At 49.3% G+C, this 18,766-nt stretch overlaps 1 protein-coding gene across 1 annotated transcript in view; it reads left to right on the forward strand.

The window, feature by feature from the left end:
• The window catches only part of TNKS1BP1 (tankyrase 1 binding protein 1), a 25,643-nt gene extending 17,652 nt beyond the window's left edge, over positions 1-7,991 (forward strand). Inside the window, exons 9-13 of the mRNA XM_019547208.1 lie at positions 345-492; positions 1,268-1,404; positions 2,072-2,238; positions 6,422-6,496; positions 7,521-7,991. Of these exons, the coding sequence (XP_019402753.1) occupies positions 345-492; positions 1,268-1,404; positions 2,072-2,238; positions 6,422-6,482 (513 nt within the window). The 3' untranslated portion in view covers positions 6,483-6,496; positions 7,521-7,991. The remainder of the gene's footprint in view (positions 1-344; positions 493-1,267; positions 1,405-2,071; positions 2,239-6,421; positions 6,497-7,520) is intronic.
• The last annotated feature ends 10,775 nt before the right edge of the window (positions 7,992-18,766 follow it).

The raw sequence follows: 18,766 nt of genomic DNA on the forward strand, positions 1-18,766 counted from the left end.
GTTGTCCTTAATCTGGGAAGCTAGTCCCAGTTCCATCTCTGCCTTGGCCTTCCTGACTGCCCCCCTACATCCCTGAGCAACTGCAGTATAGTCATACCTGGTGATGGCCCCTCTTTTCCATTGGGTGTACGCCTCCCTTTTAGCTAGGAGACATTCTCGGATGCTTTTGGTGAGCCATGGAGGCTTGTGTGCCCTCCTGCTTCCTTTGATCCGTGTTGGGATTACCTCCCTTTTGGGCTTGGAGGATCGTCTCCTTAAGGAGCGACCACTCTCCTTGGACACCTGGCTCCCCTCCCCTTATGGCTCTCACTGATTCTTGTCTGCCCTTTGTGGGGTGTGTACAGGATGCAGAAGTTCTTGACAGCACTGTGTCCCGAAACAAAGCCAGCTTGGGTCGCAAGCGAGGGCACCGGGCACCCGCCATCCGCCCTGGGGCTACGCTGGGGCTGTCAGAAATGGAGGGAGACAGCTGGATGTTCCAGGACTCCACAGGTGGGCTTAACAGCAGGGATAGGTTGCATCTTGGGCCTGGTGTGGCTGTGGTGTGATACTGATACAGCTTCCAGTCTGCTGGTGGGACATGGTACTGATGCAGTGTTGACAGGGAAGCACGATGCATCCTTTTGTGGGAGAGGATGTTGGGATAGCAGTGGTATGTGTTCCTCTATGGCATGATGTTGATATGTGATCATGTGTGGCATCATGGTGTTGTCTCATTGGCATCTCTGTGTGTAGAGGGAGTGTGTGGTATGGTGCCAGTGCAGGTAGCCCTGTGAGGAGTGTGTGTCTTGAGGTGGTATTGACATTGTGTGCCTGTTGTGGTAGTAGGTCAGGGTGTCTGATGTGTACTGGGCATATTTTCTGCTATGCTGGTGGTGTTACCTTGGCATGCTTTCTTGCACAATGGAACCATGAGTGCAGCAGTGGCCTTCGTTTCAACATGGCAGCAACATTGGTTTGGCATCGCCCCATTCCAGTGTGCTGGTATTGATGTGGCATTGGCAAGTGTATCTGCTTGACAGTATGGCATGATGTGTTTGAGGTAGTGATTGCATGATGTTCTCCAGTGATGGCATTTGTGTGTGGGGCGTGTGTTATGTGATGTTGGTGTTAATGTAGCATTGGTGTTTGTTCCAATGTGGTGTTAGTGAGGATGTGGCATTAGTATGTGCTCCTTCTTGGTAGTCCTAATCTGTCACTGGCTTGTTGCTGTTGGGGTGGCATATACTCATGTAGCCTGATGCTGTCCTCTCTGCTTTTCCTTCAGAGCCTAGAACAGCATGTACGGCCTCCTCAGATGAGGAGGCAGCAGAGGAGCCAAAGAGCAGGCGCGCACGGCCATCACCAGCCTCTAAGGGAGCGAAGGTGTCTCTGTTCCCAGGCCTGAATCCATCTGCCATCAAGGTAGCACCAGCTGGGGTCCCTGGTCCTGAGCAGGACATGGGAGCCCTCTGACTATGTGGTACAGGGCAAGCCTGTCTCTGCGTGGGTGATAGGGGCCTGTAAGGAGATGTCAGATGAGTTGAATGTGGAGTGCTGGGTGGGGTGGAGTGGGAGCATATTTAATGTAGAAGATCTTGAAGAAAAAGGAGGTGTTGGCAAGAGTCTTAAGCGTGGGAGGGGCGGCCATGGGGAGGGGACTGGCACAGTGGGTCCTGGGATGAGGAGGTTGCTGGACTGGATCATGGTTGGGAAAGCTGGGAATGCCTGGGCTGGTGCGAGTATGCTGGGGAGGCCGGGGTATGAGAAAGGAGGTGTCAAGAGGGGCTGGCACAGAAGTGTTGTGGGGTGGGGGTGCAGAAAGGGAGGCCTTCATGTGTAAGTGAGGCTGGAATGGAGCCGGGGAAAACTGGTGTGAAGGAGCTGATATGGAGGAGGTTGCTGGGGAAGTCTTGCAGGCAGGTGGGAGGGCTCAGAAAAGGCTGGGGGTGTAGTTTGTCCTGGGTAACTGGTAGGTCTGAGGGTGATGTGCAATTGACAGAGGGGTGAAGAGAGGAGTTGTACAGAAAGCCAGGATGTCCATGCGTCTGTCTGACTTCATTCTTTGTCCCTTCCTCTCCTGCCTGCGCAGGCCAAACTGAGGGGCCGGAACCGCTCTGCCGAGGAGGGAGCCCAGCCAGGGGAGGGCAAGCCAGCTTCATCCAAGGAGCTCCACATGCAGCGCTCCAAGTCCTGCAAGGTCCCTGGCCTGGCTGGGAAGCCCCCTGCACTACCCCCCAAGCCAGAGAAATCCTCAGGGTGAGCGTGGGAGTGTGTGGGGAGGGGGCAGTCATGAAGGGCCAGGTTGGGGTGTGTGGGTGGGGGTGGGGGCGGTTTGTGAGGGGAGAAAGGTGGCAGTGTGTGTTGGGGAGGTCCTCTAAGGCAGCAGTGCTTAATCTTTTGCACCTTGCATCCCACCTATGTAAGGTCAAAAAATCCTGGTTCCACCGGTTGATGAGCAGTGTGGGGTTGTCCCCCAGAGGCCAGTCGAAGGTTTGTGGGGGCGTCCCCCAACAGCTGATTGAAGCATGCAAAAGTGAAACTGGAAGTCCCGTTGTGAGACTCCCAATTTCACCACTGTGACCTGAGTCCAACATAGAGGGCCTTTGCGTCCTGTCAGTGGGACACGTCCCACCGGTTGAGAAACCCTGCTCTAACGGAGAAGTAGGGAGGGAAGGTCCTGTGAGCTGTCCAGAAGTTTGAGTGTGCATTTGTGTGTGGGGTATGTGGGTGGGAGATTACGCTGAAGGTGGTTGAGCTGTATGTGGGGGAAGGGGTTTTATGGTGGGGATGGGTTGGGAGGCATGCATGTGTTTGGGGGCTTCCATGAAGGACCTGGGTTTGGGGGGAGGTTCCTGTTGGGAGGCTGTTTGTATATCTGGGATGATGGCAAGTGTCTGTGTAGACCTGGAGTGTTGGTATATGTTCACACCTGCAGGTGTTGGTGAGTATTTGTAGGCCTAAGGGTGTTGCTGGGTATGTGCCTGGCTGGGGGTGTTGAGGAGTCGTAGATTCATAGATACTAGGGTCGGAAGGGATTCAACAGATCGTTGAGTCCAACCCCCTGCCTGGGCAGGAAAGAGTGCTGGGGTCAGATGACCCCAGCCAGATGCCTATCCAGCCTTCTCTTAAAGACCCCCAAGGTAGGGGAGAGCAGCACCTTCCTTGGAAGCACATTCCAGATTCTGACCACCCTTACTGTAAAGTTTTTCCTGATATCTAGCCTAAATCTGCTGTCCATCAGTTTGTGACCATTGTTCCTTGTTACCCCAAGAGGTGCTCTGGTGAACAGGGTATCCCCGATTCCTTGCTGCCCCCACACCACCCTGCTTCTCCAATGAATTTGTAGGCCACAAGATCACCTCTCAGCCTTCTCTTGGGGAGGCTGAAGAGATTCATTTCCCTTAGTTTCTCTTATAGGGCTTAGCCTGCAAACCCTTAACCATACGAGTGGCCTCCTCTGGACCCTCTCAAGGTAATCCACATCCTTCTTAAAGTATGGTGCCCAAAACTGGACGCAGTACTCCAACTGCAGTCTGACCAGTGCTGCATAGAGAAGTATCACTTCCTTGGATCTATTTGTCATGCATCTGCTAATGCACAATAAAGTGCAGTTAGCTTTGTGGATGATTTCGTTACACTGATTTCATCATGTTCATCTTAGAGTTGTCAGGATGTATGCATGTCTGTCAGTGTGAGTGGCTGTAATTTCAGGGGCACCTCCTTGTGGCTCAGAGTGGTCCTGCAGATTCCTGCCCTCTCCTCCTCTCCTCTCCTCAGTCTTTGCAAGGACTTGAACCCAGGCTGGAACACTGTCAGTGAAATCGTCTGGAGAGGGCCACATTTACTGGGTCTGTTTCCCCAACACAACTCTGGCCCCCTCCATCCAGAGCCCCCTGCCTTCCTCTGTGGTACTTCAGGCTGTTTCCCTCTCCTTGAGATCATGGGTGCTGGACAAGTGGGCCTCTTTCCTGACTCAGAAGTCAAGGTGGCCAAACACTATGGATTTAGTGTGCTGGCAAGTTCATTCCCTTGAAATCTGGTTTCTGCCTGAATCAGGCCTGCATCCAAATTTGCCAAACTGGCAGCTCCTCAGGCCCCTGCAGCTGCTCATGAAATGGATGCTCTCATCAGTTTTGCTGTTCGCTGCAGCAGGAAACTGGCCAAAAGCCTTAATTTCATGGAGCAGCTGTGGAGGGGGCAGCAGGGATGGGCTCTCAAGTGCCCCACCTCGTCCTCTGGACTCGTTGAAGACCCTGAGGTGTTTTGAGTGAAGTGTTTTTTGGGGTTTTTTTGCTGGACAAATCTGTCCCCACCAGCAATGCTTCTGAGTTCTAATCCCTCCTTCTCCTCTGGGCTTCATTGCCTCAGGCCAGCTGCAGCCTTACCCCAGCTCTTCTTCGCAGCTGGGCCCTCTGCAGCTCAGTCATCTCCTGGGTGGGCTGAGCGAGGTCAGCAGCACTTCCCTTGCAACAGGAGGAGGAGGAGGCAGATGGTATCCAGCCCTCTTTCCCAGGGCTTGGCCTGCTTGGCAGGAAGCCTTGCTTCACTGTACATGATTCCTGGTCCTAAGCCCTTAAACAGACAGTGGCCAGGCTCTGCTGCTCTTTTGGATTGCTTCCTTCCCCTGCTTCCAGCACTAGCCCCTCATCTTCCCTCTCTGGAGCTCCAGAAACCCTAGCCCCTCTTCTTAACTCCCTTAATCACAGCTGGGAGGTATTGGGGTGTCAGTGGGTACGTGCAAACTTGGAGTATTGGTGAGGATGTTGGTGTGTAGTCTTGGGAGGTTCACATGGTAGGGTTGCTGAAGACACAGACTGTATATAGATCTGGGTGGGGTCAGTGACTGAGAGCGTGTGGACTTGGGAGGTAGCCGTAAATGTGTATATCCTGGAGGTGTGGGTGTGTGTGTAGACTTGGGGTGTTAGAGAAGGCATTGGTGGAGTGGGTGGGAATCCAGGATATGTCAGAGGGTGTGAGCAAACCTTTGGGCATTGGGTCATGGGCAGTATCAGTGCACATACATAATAGAGGTGTTGGGGTATGAATGTGTGAGACGGAAGGCATGTTTGTTGATGTGGGCACACTTGGAGTGTTGGGATATGTGTGATTTGGCAGGTGTCAGTGAGGGTGTACAACAGGGGTAAGCTGTATGTCCACCCACATAGGGGTGGGCAGGCTGGAGGACCACTTAGGGAGTTTTGCGGCTGGGTCAGCACCCCTACCTCTATCTCCTTTCTCCCCTCCTCTTCCCCCTAGCAACAGCTCACCTAAACTCCCTAAGCGGCCCTCCAGCCCAAATAACTGCCCACCGCAGATCTAAGGGCAGAGAGGTGAGTGGACAAAGGTTAGGGGAACATAACCTTTGTTTCCCCCCTCCCCGTGTCCCTGGCATGTAGCCAGCCTGGGCTGGTGCTGAACTGTGTTCCCATGTGCTGCCCCGGGCCACGTGGGTGCAGCTGGAGCAGCTTCTGCCTAACCTAGTTGCGTGCTGGGGATGCAGAGAGAAGCGGGAAACACAACACAGCATTGGCCTGGCTGCATCTGGATAACCCCCGGCTCCGAGGCTCCTTCCCACTGCACCTTCTGCACCACCCTGAGTTGCCGGCATGCAGCCAGGCCAGCCAGTTCCACATTGTGTTCCTGTGCACTACTATGGGCTGCATAGGTGAAGCTGGAGCAGCTGGCATGGCTCCTGCCTAACTTGGCTGCATGCTGGAGACTCAGGGTTTAGCAGGAGTCACTTCAGCAGTGCCCAAGTGGCATGGTCCAAAGCAGCCTGTGGGAACACAGTGTGGCACTGCATTAGTGGCATCTGTGCCCCTAGTAGGCACCAGCCCAGCATGGCAGAGCCTGAGTAACCCATGGCTTCTCGCCCTCTTCCCCCTGCAGCCCTTCCCCTGTCAGCAGGAAGAACTTTATCTGAGCTTTGACGCTCACTGCAGGACAGGCTGTCTGGCCTGTGAATGGCTGCAGGGTTGGAACTGCATGAAGACAGCTTTGCCAGGCAGAAGCTTGGCTAGGAGCTTAGTTCCCCCTGCCTTGGAGTATATGGCGGGGTGTGTGGAAAAGGGCAGGCTGGGCTGGGCTGGGTTGGGGAGGGGAGCAGCTTCTGCTGCTGCAGCTGGCTACCTCTTGAGGAAGGGAGAAGGGCAAGAGGCACCAAAAGCCAGGGCAGCTGTGGGTCAGACATGAGTCTCCTTCAGCGGAGCAGCTGCGGGCTGGACAATCATTTGGCGGGCCAGATTCATCTCATGGGCTGTATTTTACCCACCCCTGGTGTAGGGGAATGTATGTAGGTTTGGGAGGAGTTAGTGAGGTGTGCACATGGTGTTGGGGTGTATGTAGATTTGGCGGTGGTCAGGTCTGTGCATTTTAAGGGGGATTTGGCTTTTCCTGGTTTGGCTGTCCTACAGGCTGTAACTTTTCTCCTTGCCTGCAGGTCTGAAACCTCCTCGCCCCAATGGCTGCAAGCACTAAAGCTGAAAAAGAAAAAATCCTGAAACAGATCATGCAAGTGAGTTTTCACGGCAGGGGCTGACCTGACCTGGGCCCGGTTCTTGTGAGTCCTGTGATCCCCTTACAGACTGGAGTGGCACTGCCAGGACTCTGAGCCTGTGTGGCACCAAGGTGTGGGGTGTGAGCAGTGCATGTGTGCACCCTGCCTCAGCACATTTGTGGTCATGGGAAACAAAGCCTCTGTAGCCTTGACCAGGGAAAATCCTACATCTGAGCCACACCTGTGTGTGCTGGGCCACATTGATGTCCTGACCTTAGGCGTGGGATGTGGTATGTAGGGGTGGGGACACAGGATCTACCTCATCAGCTTCACAAGCATTTATCCCCTCTGTCACTGGGAAGAGCAGCCTGCTGAGCCTGTAGGATCCTCACCCTTTGCTTCCTGAATCCCAGCATTTGGCCTCTTGTGATGGGCAGGGTCAGGCTGGCCATTTGCTTCCTTGCAGTGTCTCCAGTCATGCTTTTGTGGGATGATGGCACCACCTGGTGGGGGCTGTGTGTCATGGCATGATTGGGATCTCTTGTAATGGGTGCTGCCAGGAGTGGGGAATTCAGACTGAATATCAAGGGAAGTCTCCTGAAGGAAGAATGGCTCCCTGAATGGGGGCAGATCTGGCTGGGGGCTCTCTGCGTGTCATAAGATCTGCCCTGCTGAGGGCAGCTCTTCTCAGTTCCATTGGCCAAGGCCTGTTTTTCTACAGCAGGGGGCTGAGTTAAGGTGGCTCAGTGGTGATGATCAGGGAGCAGTGGGGCTTCTGTCTCCTGCCTTCATGAATTGCTGCTTCTTGAGGAGGGGGTGGTTCTGGTTGGGGAGCAGCCCTGGGGTGGGGGAGCAGGGGTTCTAACATGTCAAACACTTCGTGACTTTCCACCCATGAGTGCACTGGCTCTGGGCAACCTCCCTTCACCACCTGGAGCCTATCCCCCACACAGGACAGCCTGCCAGGCTCTCCATTTATGGATGGGGTGCTATATGGCACCAGTCTGCCCTTGCTAATGTCTGCCTTTTCTCTGTGTTCCAGGCGTCTTTTGTCTGCTGTTGGGGCTTGGACAGCTCGCGCACCAAAGAGGCTCATGTGGGCAAGGGGAATGTGACAGCACAACCTTCGCAGCCCCCCTCCCCCGCCATCCATGTGCTGTTTTGATGCACAGTGAGGGCTGGGGCAGGGCAGGCACACCTATGCACTTTGTATCACACTTCAGAGCTGCTGGGTCCCTTTGTTGCCTCCTGCAAGCCGGCCGCTTCCTCTTGCTGCCCTTTCCTACCACCAGCCTCTTGTTATAAAGTATCTGGTTTTTGTAATCAGTGAAGGGGCCCAGCCCTGTCCCCTCTGGCCTGCTTTTCCACTGAGCTGGGGCAGGGTGGGACCTGGGGTTGGAGCTTGCACTCTCTTCCTCTCTGCTGCCCTATTACATATTTCACAAACAGAGCAATGAATTATGTTGGTGCCACTTGATGAGACAATAAAATCTTTCTGATAATGGAAGGGGCAGCTGTGGTCTCAGGTGCATCCCTGGAGTCTCCCAACTTTGTGTCTCCCATATTTTGCTTGCTTTATCTTTCATGTAATCAGGGAGCAGAGGACAGCTCCTGGCAGGACCCTCTGGCAAGCTGGCTGTAAGGCGACCCATTCCTTGTTCCCCATTGTGGCCTGCTCCTTCCTTCCCCCTGCCAAGCCGTTGGGGCCATTGGCTGAGTCAGTGGGGTGGGCAGGCCTTTCTGGGTAGCTAGTTCAATTGTATTGGGTCCCCCTGTGCTCTGTCTCTGAGCTGAGCTGCAGGGAGGTGGGCTGCAGGGATTGGGGCTCCTAAGTGCGTGATGCCAGCCTACTGAGGCATCCTGGCACCGACTGGTACTGCCCTACTCCTGTCTATTCCTGCAGGGCCCCAAGTTTCCTTCCAGTGTCTTGTTTTTTCTCCTGTTCTACCTGGGCAGAATCTGAGCATGCAGTGGGACAGGATGAATGTGGATAGGGGCAGCCACTGACAGCTCTGCATACACACCATCTTAACTCGAGAGCTTTGCCCTCATGAGGGAAGGGTCCATCCTGAAATCCCTTCCCCAGGGAGTTCCTAAGAGGTGTCAGTAGAAGAGACTCCAGTGTAGGTGTGGTTCAGCTGTTCATGCCTAACTTCTGCGGTTTTGTGTCACTGTCTTAGGTCCTACACCCAGTAGGATTATAGCTGCAGTTTTGATCCCTGTCCAGCTGACAGTCTCTTAAACTCCACTTCTGGAGTTTGCTGAAGTTGCGAGGCACATGAGCTTTACTTACTGCCTCAGAACAATGTGTGTGTGCAGGAAGTGGTACAGGAACAGGTAGAGCACATCTACAGGGCTGTTTCCTCCAGTTCTGAATCTTTGGGACCCCACAGTGAGAAGGGTGTAGAACAGTGACATTTTATTAGGGTGCTGGAGCACTCTGGGGTTCCACCAGATTCTTTGAAGGGTGTCTCAAGGTGTGCGGAGATAAGCAAGGTATGAGGAAATAGGTAAGTGCAAGCTCAAGCTTGTCTCTTCCTGGACAGTCCCACTCATCTATTGCCCACTCGCTCTGTAAGGAGGTTAGCACTATAATAGATACATTAGTTTTGAGCTGGGTGCCACTACATTCACAAAAATTGTGAAGGGTTGCCTCAAGTCCAAAAAGGTTGAGAATCACTCATTTAAAAACACCTGTGTCCTCCACACTGTGATCACCACCCGTGGGGAGGTATGACTATTCAGTTCTGCCCAGGGGATAAAGACAGCTGCTAGAGAGGGTGTAGAGGGGTGGAGCGGGAGGAATCCATCTGGGGTAGTACTCAGAGGATTTGGTTCAGTCTCTTGCTTGGCTACAGTTTCCCTGTCTGCCCTTGAGGAAGTTTCTTAATGGATCTGGGTTTTCATTCCGCAGCAATGAGAGAGGATCAGTTTCAGCTGCTTGAGACACAGGAAGGCAGGCAGCCATTGTATCATGCACATGGAACAAGGACACTTCTTGCGTGCAGAGAAAAGGTGAGAAGCCACAGACACCATATAATAGTGTTTACATCAGAACAAGGGCAGGTGATTACTAACCCAGGCAAGAACAGTGACCAATTTCTGAAATTCCACCAGGCTTGTTACAAGAATAAATTTTCCACCCAGCCTAGAAGAAATGAGTAACTTTGTTATAAGTCTTATGATTCCACAAATACCAATACAGCAATGGGTCCAGCCAGCTTTAGGCTTGTAGTCAGAGGAAACAGTCAAACCCATGGGGGGAGATGAACCAGGCATAGGCTTCCACCTTGATGACCTACCTGCAGAATTCTGCCAAAAGTTCAAGGAAGAACTGGTCTCTTGGCTTTCAAACATCAATGAAAGGTCCACTTCAAAGGCACCTGACTTCTGGCTGTGAGGGAAGATTGTATTGCTGACAAGGTTGCTTCAAAATGTAATGGTCATCAACCTACCTCTTTAATCAATGCTGTCATAAAATGCTTTCAAACCCACTAGCTAAGAGGCTTATGAAGGCAAGAAACAGGATTCATAGATCCAGCCTGGTCGGCAGCACCATAAACTTCTTGCACATTGCCTCCATCCCTAAGACGTTTTTCCCTTCTTGGGAATCTGTAATCAGAGAGGTTGCATGGCTCTTCCAAACAATTTCAAAAGCAAAACCCTGGATCTGTTTGATATGGCCCATGAGGAAAGCATAGGCCTCCATGCTGGATCAGCCTAGTGGGGGACAACCAGCTACAGGTGAAAGGGTTAATGATGAGGTCATACAGTGGTTGACAGATTTAGTTCTCAGAATCATGACAAGCCATGGCCAGGTTTGAACTTGCTGTCCACCCTTTCCAGAAATGTTCCCAGCCCAACAACAGGTCCAAGTATTACTTGCTCACCTGAGGGGGTGAGGCACAAGCACAATGTGCAGCATGCTTCCCTGCTCCTTCACCTGACTTCCAATATACTTTCTTGAACTGAAAACATTCAGCTTGGGTCAAAGTAAGCCTATTAACTTCATATTGACAGTTAATTAGCTTTCTAAAGTTTTGGGGGCAAAGATTGTTTTCAAATTCTAAATCCAAAGTTTTTAAGATGTTCGGTTAATTCTGTAAGCTGAGCCTTACAAGCTTTCTTTCTATCTGGCGAGTTGAAAACAATTCTCCTCTTAATAAAGACTTTTAAGATATCCCATAGCGTATACCAGGTTATAAGTGGTATCAACGACAGGATGAATTTCTGTTGTTCTGAAATTGTTTCTCATCTCAAAGCAGAGTTTAGGCTCTGCACTTTAGTCCAGTTTGTCACAGGAGGAGAAACCCACAGAATCCCTGGTGCCTGTTCAGAAGTCAGAATTGATTTGATTTAATTAGATATGTGGAAATCAAAAAAATAAAATCTGTTTGTGAATAAGTGCAAGAAGTGAAATCCATCTTGGGGTGGGTGTTATGACTATGATACACCTTTTAACCGCAGCTCCATATAAGCATTCATGATGATTCTGACCCATAGTAAATGAAATAGTATGGCTTTCATTTCAATAGTAGAGGGTAAGCAGAGATTCTACATAGAATGGAACAAGAGAATTGATCACCAAATAAAAGGTACAGCTTAGGAGTCAGGACACAGGGGTGAAGTACAAATTGCCAAAACTCATGCTGAGTTAGACCTTGTAAAGAATATTAAAAAAAATAGCAAAAGGTTCTTTGGCTATGTAGGAAAGAAGAGAACAAGGTGAGCTTCTGTACAGTGTGAATGGAGAAGAGATTAAAGATAATTCACATATGACCCAAAACTAAATGAATACTATACCTTGGTTTTCAATGTTGACCATGGATAGAAAGACTAGAATTAGACAGAAGGTAAATAGAAATGGGATGAAATGCAGCATGGGTTTTGCCAGTGGTAGATCATGCCAGGCTAACCTGATGCTTTAATATGGTAAGGTAACATATTTTCGAGACAAAGGAAATGCAGTGGTTCTGATTTGTCTGGATATGACACCATATAAGAAATTACTAGTTAAGCAGGAGAAGATAGCAGTAATTGCAAGGCCTATAAAGCACTGACTAAAAGATATACTACAATGAATAGGGGTGAAAATGATCAGGCTGGAGCAAAGTTACTGATGGAGTTCTCCAAAGACTGATCTTCACAGTGATCTTTAATATTTTTATTAATGACCTTGGCACAAAAAGTAGGAATGTCCTTGTGACACAAGGTTGAAAGGCATGATCGATATAGAGGAGGATTAGGATATTGCATATGAAGAACTGTATGACCTTGAGGACTTGGGTAATGGACATAGGGCAAGATTCAGTGGTATAAAGTGTACAGTCATGCACTTGGAGACTTATAAGAATTTCTGCTAAAAACTGGGAGCTCCTCTTGGAGAAGATGAATGAGGGGAAAGATCTGGAGCCACCAAGTTGAAGTATCTGCAGAAAAGGTACATGTGATCTATCAATCAAGGTATTTCTAGTAGAGTTATGGCATTCTTAATGCCATTGGTGGGGCCTCATTTGGAATATTGTACACCAGTGGGGGGTGAACCTATTCTATCCTGTGAGCTGGATGAGTGGCATAGGGCCAGCCTGCAGACTAGATACCAGGGGCAGGGTCCAACCACTAAGCAAACCCATGCATCATTCCAGAGCAAGCTAGTACATGGGGTCATGTCATCCCAGTAGGGAAGTGGTGCAGCAATAACAGCTGCCTTTCTCAGATCCCTGGGGCAATCTGGGATCCTGCCACTTTTCCTTTACTGCCAAATTTCCAGACTTGTGGGCAGCTCCACAGGCCAGATGACACAACTCCACAGACTAGATCCAGCCCACAAACCATATGTTGAAGACTGCTTTGTATACAATTCCAGCCACTTGTATCGCAAGAAGGATAAATCCCTATTGGAACAGGGCCAGAGTAAACTATCTGGGGGGCAGAACCAGTCTTGGGAGAAGAGAAAAAAATCACTTTGTGTTGCTTAGCTTAGTGAAATAAAAATTTTGAGGAGATATATGGGAGCTCTTTGAAAATTTATCACGTCAGTTTTTTGGGGGTATACTATCAACCCCCAGACCAGGACAGCTGTAGTGAGGTAGAAATGCTAAAGGAGATGAGAAAATACAGCAGAAAACAGTAATAATGGGTGACTTCAACTATTTACAAATAGACTGGGTCAATCTAACATTAGGCTGGGATGCAGAGAGCACATTTCTCTTACAAGAGGAAAGGCCATTTTTTACCTAGTCTTAAGTAGTGTGCAGGATCTGGTGCAAAGGGTAAATGTTATTGAGCCATTTTGTACTAGTGACTACAATACAGTTGGATTTGACATCCATGTAGGAGGAGAGATGAGAAGAAAAGCTACCACAGTAGCCTTGAACGTTAAAAAGGGAGACTAATAATATAAAAAATGAGGAAGCTAGTTAGACCGAGATTAAAAGGGGTCTCTAGGGAAGTGATTAATGGTGAAACACCATAGGAATTGCTTAAGAGCATGATAATGGGGAGACAGAGCAAATGAAAACTGAAATAAAAAAAAAAAAGGGAAAGTGGACCAAAAGAAAGCCAGCATGGTTTAATGGCAGCTGCAGAAGAAATAAGCAGAAAAAGGTTTATTTCAAAACGTGGAAGTTAAACTCTAGTGAGGAAGATAAAACATAGCATAAACACTGGGAAATCAAATGTAAAACTCAAACCTAAGAGACAATTTCAGGAGAAACTTTCTAGATGCATAAAAGGTAACAATAAAAATTGTTGGCAGACAAGAATAGAAGATGCCTGTAGCGTGAAGCTGGCAGGGTCACAGGGCCCTAGGGACATCATAGCCATCCCTACGGACTTCACCCTGTGACACTCACCAACCTGCTTGAGTTCTTTGAGGGTACCAGTAAGCAGGTGGATCAAGGCGATCCAGTTGACATAGTCTATTTGGACTCCAAAAAAGCCTTTGATAATGCCTCCCATCAGAGACTTAACTAAGATAGGTAGTCATGGGATTACAGGGGATGTAGATTCCTTGGTAGATTGTAGGTTTAGCCAGGGCCAAGAGGAGGTTGACCAGGAAGTCCTGGGACTTGATGGGTCAACATATGCTGAGTGTGTAAATGCATGAATGACATGTGACCCCGGAGGCTGGGGGGGCACGGCGACCACCCACAGGCGGTGGTGGCGGGGGCATGGCAGCGGTGAGCAGGGAGCTCCCACAGGCAGCTGCGGTGGTGGCGGGAGCAGGCCAAGCAGGGAGCTCCTGCAAGTGGCCGCAGCAGTGTCAGCAGTGACCACCTGCAGACACTGGCTGTGGTGGCAGCCAGCGGTGATCAGGGACCGCAGGTTCCTGGTGGCTTGTTGGGATCAAGGTAGAATATATGTTCATCCACTGGGGACCCTCGCCCTTGCCAAGTGCATCCTGCCATTTGGTGTCAGCAGGATGTGAGGTTGGGATGATGGAGGGTGTAGACCATATGTGTGTAGAGCTGGTGGTGATGGGTTGTCTGGAAGTGGACCAGCTTGTATCCCCTAGCCTGTTGACATGGTGTGATGGTGAATGACATTAAGCCTATCAAAGCAGGGGCCCTGTGATGAGCTCTGGGCAACAGGGGGCTACTGGAGGGTGGGGAGTGCCCCTGTGCAGGACCTAGTCAATGTAGGTCAGGGCAGTGTCCAGTAGGGTGGCTTTGACTTCCTATAGTAGGCAGTAGGGTATACGCAGTGTGGACAGCTCCATGTGCCAGGCCAGTGCAGAGGGATCTGCCCACCCTTGCCTGATATAGTCCAGGAGATCCCTGATATGGGCATGTAGGAGAAACCCCCTTTGTACATTTTCCTTCTGGGCACTTAAATAACAAAAGCCCCTTCTTGCCTGCAACCCCCCACGTTTTGTGCGTTTCTTTTTCCTTCTAAGTATTGGCAGAGACCTAGTATACTCATTGCATGGGTGTGACAAGGCTCAGAGCAAGCCAGAAAGCTGAAGTGGTTTTCTGTAGGAGAAACCTAGAAACTACATCTACATATTAATTAAGCTCAGTGTCACCAAAGAAAACAAAAGAACTAAAATATCCACTTCAAAGACTGTAAATATATCCTGGTGCTAATAACTCACTCACTGTCCCCAGTAACCTTTAATCCTCACTACCTCACATTGCATTTTTATATAGTTCTCACAGTGCATGTTTATATTTCAACTGTCTCATTTTTACCATGGCATTTTGTATTTTATATTTTATACTTTTAAACCCTTAAGGAATGTACTCCTTGTAGAGTGAAGTTACACTCTAGACCATTGTTAAAAACTGCATTGAAATTGTAATTGTAAAGTGATGAAATCTGCTATATTGGATGGTCCCTTGAGTGAATGTGAGTGTATGGTGATCAGTAGGTAATTAAATGACAACAGCTGAGGCAAAAGAACTTACCATTACAAAACTCTACTCTAAAGCCATTTTAAGCTAATCAAGCCAAGGAACTGATTCCTGGAACTGAGCACCCACCCTATTGACTATTTCTGTAAGACAATACAGCCATTAAGTCAGTAAGTCAAGGATGGATTTCTGAAACTTCACCAGCAGACAGAGACCCCTGTCATGTGCTACTCAAAACCCACATGGGACAGCAACGTCTGGATTGGGCAGCCAAGATGATGCTGGGGGATCACATAGGTCTGCCAGAAAGGGATAAAAGGCAGTGAAGCGTGACCCTCAGTGGCACCCTCTCATCCAGCACCTGACCTACTGAGTCAGAAGGACAAGCAGGTGACCCCCTTCTGGAGAAGACATTGCCTTGAAGGAAGCTGACCATCGACACCAGACTTTAGGGCCTCAGATAGGTAGATATCTCACAATCACTACAGCAGCTACTACACTATACTACATGGGTTTAACTGAAGGGTGGTTCCAAAGAGAATGGAGCTGGACTGTTCTCAGTGGTGGCAGATGAGAGAACAAGGAGCAATGGCCTCAAGTTGCAGCAAATTTAGGTTAGATGTTAGGAAAAACTTTTTCAGTAGGAGGGTAGTAAAACAGTGGAACAGGTTATCCAAAGAGGTTGTGGGCTCTCTGTCCTCCAAGGCTTTTAAGACCTGGCTAGACAAAGCCTTAGCTGGGGTGATCTAGCTGAGGATGGTCCTGCTTTGAGCAGAGGGTTGGACTAGATGACCTCCTGAGGTCCCTTTCAACCCTCATTTTCTATGCCCGCGAGGTATCTGTGATCCACCCTGTCAATTGCCTTCTGGTCTCCTCCCCCGCATTCCCAGTCACTCATTGCCAAGCCCCACCTCCTCCCAGGCTCCATCCTCTTGTTTCCCTGACCCGCAGGCTCAGGCAACTGCAAAACTGCCACGTCGGAGCCTGTTGTGCTTGTGCCTCTCTGCATGCCAGGGAAGAAGACAGAGGGGAAAACCCCTTTTTGTTTGTCTCTTCCCTTCTTGTACAAGGTCTGGGCTGAGGACATCCCAGAAGGTGCAGTAGAACTCCACAGTCAGCCTGTTGGTGCCTGGTGCTTTGTTGGTGAGCATCAAGCAGAGGGCATCCAAGAGCTCAGCCAGGGTGAGAGCCACAAGGTTTAGCCAGGTAACCTAAGAGTTAAAGCTTAGGTTGGATATCCACTAGGCTTTATGCATGTGAGAGTTTGTACAAAATAAAGACATGCACAGGAATATATTAAACCAAATGTAAATATATTGTTAGATAGAATATAAGTTATAAAACAGGATAGAACAATAAAGTAAAAAGTTACATTAACATAAACTAGTTACACAGCAACCTTCAGTCTAGGAACAGGGGAGATAAGACGGCATTGCTTCAAAAACCTGGCCACTGGCCCACAAATTCAAACTCCCTCTATCATGCAAAACAGTCTCTTCTTGTTCAAATGGTCAGCTATTACAGAGATTACATAGACCAAATCTTTTTATACTCAGGCATTGAATGCCTCAGGTAGCAGGGGAGAGGGAGCAGGGTACCTGAGTTCTCTCCCAGCCTGCCTCTCTTGTGATTAGAAAAAAGGCCAGACATGTCTATGATAATTTCTTCATGGGTAGATCAGGATTTACTGAGGGGGGAGGTGGCACAGTATTCCTCAGGCCATGGGGAGATAGGGGAGAGGTGTGGCTGAGGACCTCCCCAACACACAGGGGCACTGGGGGGTCAGGCAGGGAGCATGTGAAGGAAGGGGCTCCAGCTGTCCCTACCCTTGGCTGACCCAGGCATTGGGGGAGATCCAAACCTGCTCCTGTGTTGGTCTGTCAAGGGGCTGTGGGGGAGCAGCTGTGCAGGGTGTTAGCTTGGCCAGGGACAGAGACAGCAGCAATGTGAAGGTTCCTCCATCCAGTGCCTGCTCCCTGCCTGGGCTGCCTAACTCCCTTGCTGTCTGGGAGCAGGTGTTGGAAAGAGGGAGGAACCTGTGTGCAGCCACTGCTGTTCCCAGTTGAACCTGGCTCCCTGCACAGTCACTCCCTGCAGTCTGTGACTGCAGCAGTGCAGCAGCAGCTCTGGGGCTCCCCCCATGCCTGTGTCAGCCAGGGATGGTGAGTGGCAGCAGTAGTGAGACAGGTTCCTTCTTTCAGCATTTGTACTTGGCCAGCAGGGACACCTGGTAGAGGGGCAGCATGGGAACAGGCGCAGGAAGAGGAAACCTACCTACTGCCGTTGCTGTCCCCTGCCAACCCAGGCACTCCATGCATCTGCAGCCCCTCGTTAGAGTGAGGCAAGGGAGGCTCTGGCAGTCCCAGTGTACCCTGGGTCAGTTGGGTATAGTAGCGGTGTCAGCAAAAAGGGGAGTGTGTCTACTCCACCGCAGCCCCCTGGATCCACTCATGGATTTCATGTTTCCTGTTTTTTCTTAGCAAGTGCACAGTTGAGAACTGTGGGAAATGGCCTCTTGCCTGGTGCACTTCCCTGTTTCATTACTGTTCTTTTTTGGGTTCAGTTTTTAACTTGCATCCCTAGGCCCATCACAGACCCCTTGCAAAGGCTTCAGTTCAGGCACCTTAGCATGCACAAGGTTGGTATGTAGGCTGTATCATAAGGCAGGCGTCCTGGGTTCTGTCCTGTTAGCACCATCTTCCACCAAGTAGTGCTTGCTCAGGGATCATTAAAGCACAGTTAACCCTTAAATGGAATGTGAAATACAAACATAGACAACTCAGTGTCCTAAAATCCAAGTCTAACTTTATTAATAAAACAAGTATTATTTTAGCAGTTTCTATATTCAGAGAGAGAAAAAACGTTCAGTACAATAACCTTACCCAATCCTAGATGTTACTTTGCTCAACGGAAAAGACAGCCACTCAGTTCCTGGAAGTTGTTGGCTGGGATGGTCCAGACAGATGTTGAAGGCTGGATTTATGATGATGATGATGACGACAGTGACACTTAATTTTCTTGCTGCCCTCTTTTATGCTTTTCTTTAACTTCACTCCTTTTAGGACTCTGTTTTCGGATTGGTCACTCTGCTGTCAGCATATTGACCATATTTTATTCTGTCAATATATTCCTTTGTTCAACTGACCCATCACAAACACATCTCTTAATCTGGCCTTTTTTCTGGTGTCTTTCTTTGGCCATTGTCCACTGGTCTCCCTTATCACATTTTATTAACATATCCAATCATTTCATCTCTCTGATTCAGCCAGTTAGTGCCAAGTTCAGTTAATTTGAGCTAGTACCAAAACTATTACTATGTTGTGTTAGAAAAACTTCTCATGGTGATAGAAAAGGAAAGAAACATCATGTGAACAAACTCAAGGCCATAAGCTACTTGCAACAGGCAAGGCCAGCTGATATTGCACACACTAGCAAAATGATAAATTTAGATAACAGTAAGGCTATACAGAACTTAAGCAATGATTAAATATGGCTGAATATAAAAGAAAACTTTAAACAATATTATAATTCACCACTCCATAAACAGGTGCAACTTTAAGGCATAAAGTATGGCAAGCTACCCTAACAGTCCCTGTCATTAAATGCAAACAAAACCAGTTCTTATCTTTCACATGCTCTTTATTCAGACAAGTGTAACCCCCCTGCACACTTCTGGTTGCTGTATATTGTGTTTTTATGTGGAAAACATGGCCCCAGTTGTTCTGGCCATGTGAGCACATAGCAAGTTGGGGCCTGTATCTGGTCTAAATGTTAGAAATATTATTAAAAATGCATTATCAATAGCTGTTAGCTCCCATCAATAGTGTTGTCCTCTGAATAAGCACGGCTGCCAGCCCTCCTTGTCTCCTTAATGAGAGAGGGAAGGGGGGGTTGGGAACCGAAGGAAAAACTCCAAGAGCTCTCTTTGTTCTGC

Source organism: Crocodylus porosus, unplaced genomic scaffold (genome assembly GCF_001723895.1).
Source record: "Crocodylus porosus isolate Cpor-Errol unplaced genomic scaffold, CroPor_comp1, whole genome shotgun sequence".
In the NCBI taxonomy this organism is placed as follows: Eukaryota; Metazoa; Chordata; order Crocodylia; family Crocodylidae; genus Crocodylus; species Crocodylus porosus.